The sequence below is a fragment of the Mandrillus leucophaeus genome, unplaced genomic scaffold (assembly GCF_000951045.1).
Source record: "Mandrillus leucophaeus isolate KB7577 unplaced genomic scaffold, Mleu.le_1.0 Scaffold944, whole genome shotgun sequence".
Lineage (NCBI taxonomy): Eukaryota > Metazoa > Chordata > Mammalia > Primates > Cercopithecidae > Mandrillus > Mandrillus leucophaeus.
The window spans coordinates 554,695-564,644 of NW_012110297.1; the positions used below are offsets into that span (position 1 = coordinate 554,695).

The window sequence follows — 9,950 nt, forward strand, 5'->3', positions numbered from 1 at the left end:
GGGGAGTGAAGTCAGCTAGTCAACATGCATTTATTAAGCTTTCTGTGATACAAACTTGGTGCTGGCTGCTGTTGGGGAAATAGGAGGAGAAGACAAGCCATGGTTGCTGGGAGCTCCCAGACTGATAGAGGAGGCACGGTCCTGTCTTCCAGAGCCTCCAGCCTGAGGTGGGCAGGGGTCACAGCCCTTGCCTTTGTGGGGTGTCAGCTGTATGACTGCTCTACCACAGTCAAAGGTCCCTTCCTAGAGAGAGGAGGGGCTGAAACACTTCCAAGTCCATGACCTTGGAGATGGACAACAGAAAGCGCCCAAGACAGTTTGGAAAGAACATAGTCAAAGACCAGGCTCCGGTCACCAACTCATCAAAGAAGCCGGATCCCTTGGGGAAAGAAGGTCTCGCCCTCTCAGGGATGGAGGGCAAGTTCAGTCTGACCTTCAGCTGTCCTCATTTGGCCCCTGACAGGAGCCCAGATCTGGTACCTACCAGTCCACCTCATCCTTAGGCTGGCCACGGCCCCCCAGCCCACAGTAGCAACCGTAACCCACGAAGGACAGGATGGCGTTCCTCCCCGTGACGGCCTCCACCATGGCCCTCAGGTTGAGCAGGCTGCTGTGGGCTGTGGACAGAACTGCAAGAGAACCAGGGGGGTGAGCTGAGCCTCTGCCCCATGGCTGGCTGCTCCCATCCTCTCTCATCCTGAGAGTCTGGTCTGACCATCCTCTCAATACCTAGGGTAGGTGGGAGAAGGAAGGAGAAAGCAGGAGAGGAAGCTGGGGCAAGAAGGGTGGGCAGCTAAGCAGGAGGAAAGAAATCTACAAGATACCATGCATGGTGTGCACCCACATCCCAGCAGTAAGCCCTGCAGCCCCAAGAAAACAATGCAGGTCATCCTTGCTGGGGGCTTGCTCCATGCCAGGTACTGTCCCAAGCTCCTTCCGTGCATGAACCCATTGAGTGCGCACTGCAACCCTATGCACGCTCTTGTTATCCCACTACGTCGATGAGAAGACTGAGGCCCAGTGCATTTCGTAACTTGCTCTAGGTCCTATTGTCAGAAAGCAGTGGAGACAGAATCTGGACCCAGGCAGTGAGGGTTTTGCACCCACACCCTCTGCCACTTGGCTGTACACACGTCTCAAGGGGGATGCCCAAGCGCCTGGTATGCTGGAGGAGGCTTCACAAAGGCCACATGATGTTAGCAAGCTCAGGGGGTTGATTCTGGGTCCGTTCCTGGCCTCTGCCTCCTGCCTCTGCCCTCCTGGGGGCCTCAGAGTCCCCACCATGATCCCGGGGCTGGTGCATCTCAGGATCAATCCAGAGACAATTTGGTGCTCTGGTCGTTAATGAAGAAACAGAAAAGCCTTTGTAGTACAGGCTGATACTGGCTGGGGGTAGAACGAAGAAAAACACTCTCCCCACACACATACAGAGGGAGAAATAGTGCAAGGACACTCCCTGCACCAGTGAAATCAGCTTCGTGGCACCTGCCAGGCCAGCCCACCCCAGGACACATTCTCCCCTTGCCGCTGCTTCTCTCTGTCTTGCAGTCTGTGCCCGTGCAGTGGCTCTCTGAATCGCCTGCGCTGCCTCTGCACATCCTCCTGGATGCAGCACTGGGTCCACACGCCCAGTCTGGCACCTACAGTCCTTACCTGGGGGAAGCTGCCCTACGCGCACCAGCAGGAGACCCAATCTATCACCATTTTATGGGTGGGGAAACTAAGGCTCAGAAAGGTGCAGGCTTGCCCAGGTCCCACAGGCTGGAAGGGGCAGAGCCCAGACTGCCCGGGGTTTGTGTGCTCTGGAGCTGGGAAGCTAACCACAGAGCAGCACAGCTCTGCCTGCTTCCCCCACCCCAGCCATTCCAGCTGCAGTCAGCATGAGGGGCCTAGCTCAGCACCCTTCCTGCTGCTCTCTCCATGTCCCCACCCTGCTCCCCAGCCTGAATGAGGAAATGTACTGGGAGAAGGGAAAGGCAACAGTTTCAGAAACTGGTGGCTCAGGGAAATCCCAAAGGCCACTCTTGCTTGCTTCCAGAGACATGGTATCCGACATCTCTAACGACAGGGAACTCGCCACCTCAATGTGTCTTAGTGGGAAGAGCATTGACTCTGGAGTCAGACAGACCTAGGCCAATAACCAAGGCCAGCTGGGACTCCCTGGGGCTCTGTTCTCCCATCTGTAACATGGGAGTAACAATCTCAACCATGAGAGATCAGGCAGGCCAGTGCCCTGCTTGAGGCTTGGCACATACCAGCAACCTCTCAGATTGCAATTCCCAAAGCAGAGGATGGGGATAATGATGCCCTCCTTGCAGGGCACCTTGGAGGTTGAAGTGTGATCACGAAGGCGTGTAGAGTGCCTGACCCCCACAGCGCCTTGAGGAGGGACCCAGCCACTGTGAGGCCCTGGCCTCCTCCCCATCCACCCCTGGCCTTGTAAATGTTACCCTGGGGAAGGGGGCACCTCCAGTCCCTGGGACCCCCTGACCGGCAACTCCCATGTGGCAAGAGAAGAAGAGCAAGAAACCTACGCAGCCATGCACAGGGTGCACACACACACAGACACACACACACTCATCTCACACACATTCACACACCTGCCCACATCACACTCTCCTCTACACACCACATACACTTGCACACACACTCACCCCCAGACACCTCAAACTCACCTACACTCACCCACACACACCTGACACACACACCCCTACCTGATAGACACACACACACGTACCTGATACACACACACATACCGTATACACACACACACATACCTGATACACACACACCCATACCTGATACACACACACACTTGCACACTCACACCCTCGTGCATTACAGAGGCACTCACATACACAACGCAGGGACCCGGCCCAAGGCCACATCCACACTGACAGTCCCAGCGAAGGAATCCAAGTCCGCATTCAGTGGGGTTGAAGGTTCTGCCCCTAACCAGTGGCTTGGGCCGAACTCAAGCAGTCATCTCCTCAATAACAGGTCACTTTGCCTGAATGCAGCCAGCCCTCTCTCACGTGGAACCTTATTTTGGTTTTTGGCATTTATTTCTTTTCCTCAAGCCAGGCTGTGTTCTGGTGAGGTTTAACAGGCTGCATGAAAGGCCAGCGAGAGGCCCAGCCAATGGTCCATGGAACTGGGACACCTGTCACATGAATGATGCTGGGACGAGTGGTAGGGTCAGGTTTGTGTCGAGAGCCTCACACAACAATCCTATGGGGGGCTGCCCAGAGCCATGATACCCTGGGTACCACCCCCAGAAAGAAGCCCCTGACCTCCCACCACTCTGCAGTACACAGACACCCACCCTACACACACACACACACACACACACACACACCCTTCTGCAGATCTGTGCACCCTACATCCATAAGCACGCTCTGGAGACACACACCCCAATTAACACACGCTTACACGAAGAGACACAAACGGGTTTGCACTCAGGTGCCTACAGTGTCACATACTTTATAGATGCGTGTTGCACACATAGACATCATCAAGTGCTCAGGCACACCTACACACACATAGGTACCTGCACCTGTCTGCACACAAAATCATTAACTCATGTCTGATGGACACACGCTAATACACACTCAGGTACACAAATGCCCAGCCAACACCAGCATTTTATGATGCTTGCTCAGCCCTGCGCCCTGCCCCCTGGGGCTCATAAAAGCCTGTTTACAGGTGGCTGGAGGGGTAAACAACCCCAGAATTGGGTGCAGTCTGCTGGGCTGAGCCAGGAAGCAAAGCCCAGAGAGAGGAAGGAACTTAGGCTGGTCAGTGGAACCCTAACTCAGGCGCCCAAGGTCATGGGAGACAGGCCAGGAGCGGGAGAGAAGGAGGAGCCCCCTGGAGTCTTTACTCACCACTGCTGGCAAGGATGGCCACGGCAAAGAACTTCTTCATACCCAGGCTAGACCTGAGGGAGGACAAAACCCGGAGCTTGAGTCCATCCCCTTCACCCCTGGCAGTGCGGGACCTGCTGCTCCCTTCCTGAGCCTCATGACAGGTGTCATCAATGATGTCCCTGGATGTCCTAGTTGCTGCTCCTAGTGCTGTCATCAGCACCTGCCCAGCCCCTCCTGGAGGAGCACACCCCAGATGGCAGAGCCAGGAGGCACGAGTACCTCCTTGCCCCCCACTCTGGCAGGAACCCCCTCTACACATCAGCTCCAGGACAGGAAGCCCACTGTCTCAGGCCGGACCTCCCATGCACACACTAGGGAGTCCTGGAAGGAAGTCATGTGACCCAGCTTAGCAGCTGGGTCTTGAACCCAAAGTCAGGAGTCCTAGGTCCCTGGATTCTGGTCCCAGCACCGCTTCCAAAATGTGTGGCCTCAGCCACCCTGGGCCACATGAGGGTTGTGGCCTCACTCTCCCTGAGCCACATGAATGCCACGTGAGGGTTGACTAAATGATCCCCATTTAGTGCTGGAAAAGTAGTGACCATCTCAGCCCGCCACGCAGACTCTCAGGAGAAAGGAATTCTAGGAGCCAGTCCCTCACCCCTGTCCCTGCCTCTCCCTGGAGGATTCCATCTCAGGGTAGCAGGCACCTACCTGGGGGTTCTTGAAGGACAGGAGGCTCGGAAGCGTGGGTCCCTCCACCCAGAGGAGCATCTATCCAGCACCTTCTTTTTGAACGCTTTGGGGTTGGCCTGCTCCCCATCTGCCATGTTCCAGGTTCTGGGGGGCCAGCAACATAGGTCTTGAAAGGTCTGAGATACGCTCCAGAGGCTGCGGGGAGCAGGCTCCAGCTTCAGGCTGCCTCGCACACTGGCAGGGGAGTGCCGGGGCAATGCCCCTGGGCAGGAGGCAGGTGACACATGCCCTAGAAAAAGGAGGCTCCAACTCCTCCTCCCACCCCCACAACCCTGCCCACAGCCAGTTGGTACAGTCCCCACCCCTGGGTGCTCTGGCCTGCCTGACTTGGGGGTTTACATACCAGATAGGAGAATCGGCCTTCCCCATGCATCCGAAAGGAAATTAGCCCAAAGGCCTCTCTTTCCCCATCTGAAAGATGTTAAAGATAAAACATCACTCAGTGACACTTGTTGAAGCATGAAGCACAGTAAGGCAGGCTTTGTTCAAAGGGGCCATGGGGACATGTGTAGGGCCATGGCAGTGGGTTCTGCAGTGGGGAAGAGAGACTGGACTCAACGGCAGATACAATAAGAAAAGGCAGGAATTCATAGCCAAGGAGCAGGGTGGGGTCTGAGGATGAAAAGTTAACCAGAAGACACATCGGGGTCGTGGGGGGTTGGGAGACTCTGGCTAAAGCGACCCCCCAGGATTCCTGCTGAAGGCAGGTGGGTTCCTCAGACATCACCTGGGGGCCATGGAGGACGAGAAACCCAATCAGGTATGGAGGACAACATTGGGGATTCTACCTAAACCAACTTAGCACGGTTGTGACATTGACAAATTTGCCCTCGTAGGGGGCACAATTATCTGAAGGAGAGCCTTCGGGGCCTGGGCTTTGTCAGCACCGTTTGCCTTTTTTGAAGGGGGGTGGTGTGTATGAGAAAGATGGGGCTGGAGAGAATCCAAGGGAGTGTGAGCTCTGGGAGCCCCTCTCAGGGCTGGGTCACCTGGGCTGAGCCTGGGGGTTTGAGCAGTCGCACTGATAAAAGATCCCATGCCAGCACCCCCACTTCCCTGCTGTGAGGCCTTGGTAGGAGAACTCCCTTCCCTGGTCTCTGAGTTCTCAGCTGTAAGTGCACATAACAAGGCCTCACCGAATGAGGATGATGTTCATACAAGTTGGGTGTCATGTGTCATGTGGTGAGTGGGGGCAGGTGTAGGTGCCCAGTTAAAGATCTGATTGTTACAAAGTAGAGGCCTAGGCACAGCGTAGTCACTCACACCTGCGATCCCAGCACTTGAGAGGCCAACACGGAAGGTTTGCTTGAGGCCAGGAGTTTGAGACCAGCCTGGAAAACATAGTGAGACCCCATGTCTACAAAAAACAGCAAAGTAGGGGCTGACCTCCAGCCTTGGGGAGAATTGAGATACTGGGAGGAGACAGCAAGGGAGGCAGAAGAAGAGGACTCTTGGAAGTTGACATTGCAAATAATCCCCTCACCTTCAAGTTGCCCCATCTCTCTCAGTGTCCTCGAACCTGCCAACAGGGGCAGAAGAGACCCCTGGGGCTTCCCTTCCTGCCCCAAGCTTTGCCAGCCTCCTCTTCTGGCTATACCAAACCACAGTCCACATGTCATCCCCGTCACCCAGCCCCTACCCTTCCTCTGCCCAGCTTCCTCTCTGTGGATCCAGGTCCGTCTCCTCTCCAGGAAGTTTTCCCGGAAAAAACCCACTGCATCCAATCACAGGTCCTTGCATGGGAGGGTGTTTATTTGCATTTGGTGATGCATTCCAAAACATATACAGGTGTTGCTAACTGTATAGGTTTCATGTTTTGGTTTATGAATCTTGACACTTCCTTCAGACTGGGGATCCTGGAAGGAAGGGGCCTTTGTTTCTTCCAAAAGCCTAGGGCTTCCCCCTTGGGACAAGGCTGCATCTGCTTCATCAGACTGGGAGTGATTGGAGAACAAGACTAGTGTCTGCCTTCACTTGTCTGCACAAAGTTTGGCTTCTATCTTTGCCTCCATTTTCACAAACACCACTTAATGATGTCACCACATTCCAAAGAAGGAAGAATGGAGAAATAAGGCCCAGTATGTCCAAATCCTGAAGATACAGCCTCCAACTTGCAGATAACTAGAGCCACTCCGAGATAGGTCGAGGAGGCCAAGGCTGGGGCCGGGGACCCCTGAGAGCCTCTGAGCAGCATCACTGCTACTTTCTCAACTGGAATTCCCACCGGACGTGCTGGTTGGGCTGGTCTTCAGAGAGGCTTGATCCTTGAGGAAGAGGACGGGCTCTTCCCTTTCCTTCTACCCTCCCCCTACCAAGCTCAGGGTGCTCAATAGCGAGTCAATAATAAACTGGTTGATCCAGTAATTCCACTTCTGGGACTGCAAACCAAATGCCAACTTGAGTTGCTCCTAGAGACAGAAGAGGGACACTGAAGGGGTGTTTTCTTGATGCTTCCCCCACCCCATTAGAAGCAACTTAAATTAGGGGTTCGTTAAGCAAATTATTAGTCATCCATCCATAATCATGTTTTCAAATAATATTTATGATACAAAAAAAAAAAACACCCTGTACTACAAGGTAATAGCATTTTCAAAAAGGAGTTGGTGTACACAGGTATAAAAATTTTCTACAAGGATGCAATGTAAAAGCATTAGTAATGGACATCTTGAGACAGTGGAATAACTGGTGGTTTTTATTTTTTTATTTGTAATTTTTGGTATTAAAATGAGTGTAAGAATACATTCAACAACTACAATAAAATGGTCAATTTCCTCAAAAGACACAAAGTCACTCAACTGGAAATAGCTGTGTATCTGTGAAAGCCACTGAATGCGTAGTTTAAAACCTTCCCACAAACAAACTCCAGGTCCAGATGGCTTCACTGGTGAACTTGACCAAATACCCAAATACTTAAGCAAGAAGAAACACCAATTGTATTAGCTTGCTAGGGCTACCATGACAAAATACCACAAATGGAGGGACTTCAATAACAGAAATTTATTCTCTCCCAGTTCTGGAGTCTGGAAGTCCAAGATCAAGATGCTGGCAGGGCTGATTTCATTCTGAGGCCCCTCTCTGTGGCTTGAAGATGCCACCTTCGTCCTGTGGCCTCAAGTGGCCTTTCCTCTGCGCATGCACATCCCTCGTGTCTCTTTGTGTGTCTAAATTTACTTATCTTATAAGGACACAAGTCATGCTGGATTAGGGCCCACCCTTGATTCCACTTAATCACGTCTTTAAAGGCACTATCTCCAAATACAGCCATATTCTGAGGTACCAGGGTTATAGCTTCAAATTACACATGGGGGGAGGAGGGAACAGTTGAGCCCATAACACCAATTATACACAAATTCTTCCAGAAAATTTAGATAAAGAAAGTGCTTCCCAATTCATTCTACTAAGCCAACATTATTCTAATACCGAAACCAGATAAGGACATTACAAGAAATGAAAACTACAAGACTACGATTCCTCATCAACATAGATAAAAAAAATTCTTAACAAAATATTCGCAAACAGGCAAATGCTGGTAAACAAGAAAATATACCATGACCTAGTGGGATTTATCCCAGGAATGAAAGATTGGTTTTGCATTAAAAATCAGTCAATGTAAATATACCATACTAACAGACTAAAGAAGGAAAGCCATATGGTCATCTCAACAAATTCAAGAAAACAAAACAAATGCCATTTGACAAAATCCAGCATCCATTCCTGATTTAAAAAACTGTCCACAAACAGACAGAATGGAACTTCCCCAACTTGAGAAAGGACATCTACGGCCGGGTGCAGTGGCTCACGCCTGTAATCCCAGCACTTTCAGAGGCCGAGGCTGGCGGATCACCTTAGATCGGGAGTTCAAGACCAGCCTGTCCAACGTGGTCTGCTGTCTACTAAAAATACAAAAATCAGCTGGGTGTGGTGGCACAGGCCTGTAATCCCAGCTTCTCAGGAGACTAAGGCAGGGAAATTGTTTGAACCCGAATGGTACAAGACTGAATGCTTTTCTCCCAAAGATTAGGAAGAATGCCCACTCTCATCACTTCTATTCTATATTGTACTGGTGATTTCAGTTAGTGTAACAGCCAAGAAAAGAAATGAAAGGCCTTCAGATTGGAAAGGAAGAAGAGAGTTGGTGTCTATTGGCATCAACATAATAGTCCATATAAAAAATCCTGTAGAAGCTACAAAAAAGCTACTGGAACTAACAACTGAATTTAGCAAGGTTGCAGAATATAAGATGAAAATATGAAATAGTTGTAATAATTGTACTTCTACATACTAGCAATGAGTAATTGGACACTGAAATTTTTTAAAAATACATTTACAATAATATCCAATGATATGAAATATTTAGGGATAAAATTGACCAAAACATGGATACTTGTGCATTAAAAACTATAAAATGATGCTCAGAGAAATCAAGGAAAACCAAAGTAAATCAAGGGATATGTCATGCTTATGAATCAGAAGGCCCAATAATGTTACAATGTCAATTCTTATTTGCTCTGTAGTCAGTGCACTCTCAATCAAAATTCTAACAGACTTCTCTTATAGAAATTGACAAACTGATCCCAAAATTCATATGGAAATTCAAGGGATCTAGAATAGCCAAATCAACTATAAAAAGAGTAACAGTATTACAGGACTTATACTACCTGATTTTAAGACTTATAAAGTGGGCCAGGTGTGGCAACTCACACCTGTAATCCCAGCACTTTGGGAGGCCGAGGTGGGAGAACTGCTTGAGCCCAGGAGTTCAAGACCAGCCTGGACAACATAGCAAGACCCTGTCTTCACAAACAAACAAAATAAATTAGCATGGCTTGGTGGCACACACTTGTAATCCCAGCTACCCGGTGGGCTGAGGCAGGAGAATTGCTTGAGTCTGGGAGGTCAAGGCTGCAGTGAGCTATGATTGTGCCTTGCATTCCAACCTGGGTGACAGAGGGAGACTCTGCCTCAAAAAAAGTTACTGTAATTGAGATAATATGATATTGATATAAAGATAAATAGGTCAGTGGAACAGAATAGATGATTGAGAATCAGACTTACACATGTGGAAAATTTATTTTTGACAAGGATGCAAAGGGAAGGTCATGGAGAAATAACAGAATTTTCAACCATGTTGCTAGGCCAACTGACTATCAACAGAAAGAGAGAGAAATAGAAAGAAAGGGAGAGAGGAGGGGGAAGAGAAAGAAAAAAGACAGAGAAAGGGAGAAAGAAAGAAACAGAGGGAGGGAGAGAAAGAAGAAAGAGGATGAGAAGGAAAGAGGGAAACAGAACAGGGATCAGGGGAGGAAGGAAGGGAGAGAAAGACAGAAA

At 50.3% G+C, this 9,950-nt stretch overlaps 1 protein-coding gene across 1 annotated transcript in view; it reads right to left on the reverse strand.

The window, feature by feature from the left end:
• The window catches only part of PLA2G2F (phospholipase A2, group IIF), a 12,891-nt gene extending 8,099 nt beyond the window's left edge, over positions 1 to 4,792 (reverse strand). The window contains exons 1-3 of the mRNA XM_011970335.1: positions 4,581 to 4,792; positions 3,888 to 3,940; positions 485 to 629 (exon numbers count right to left, since the gene is read on the reverse strand). Coding sequence (XP_011825725.1) covers positions 485 to 629; positions 3,888 to 3,940; positions 4,581 to 4,696 — 314 coding nt within the window. The 5' untranslated portion in view covers positions 4,697 to 4,792. The remainder of the gene's footprint in view (positions 1 to 484; positions 630 to 3,887; positions 3,941 to 4,580) is intronic.
• Between the last annotated feature and the right edge of the window lie 5,158 nt (positions 4,793 to 9,950).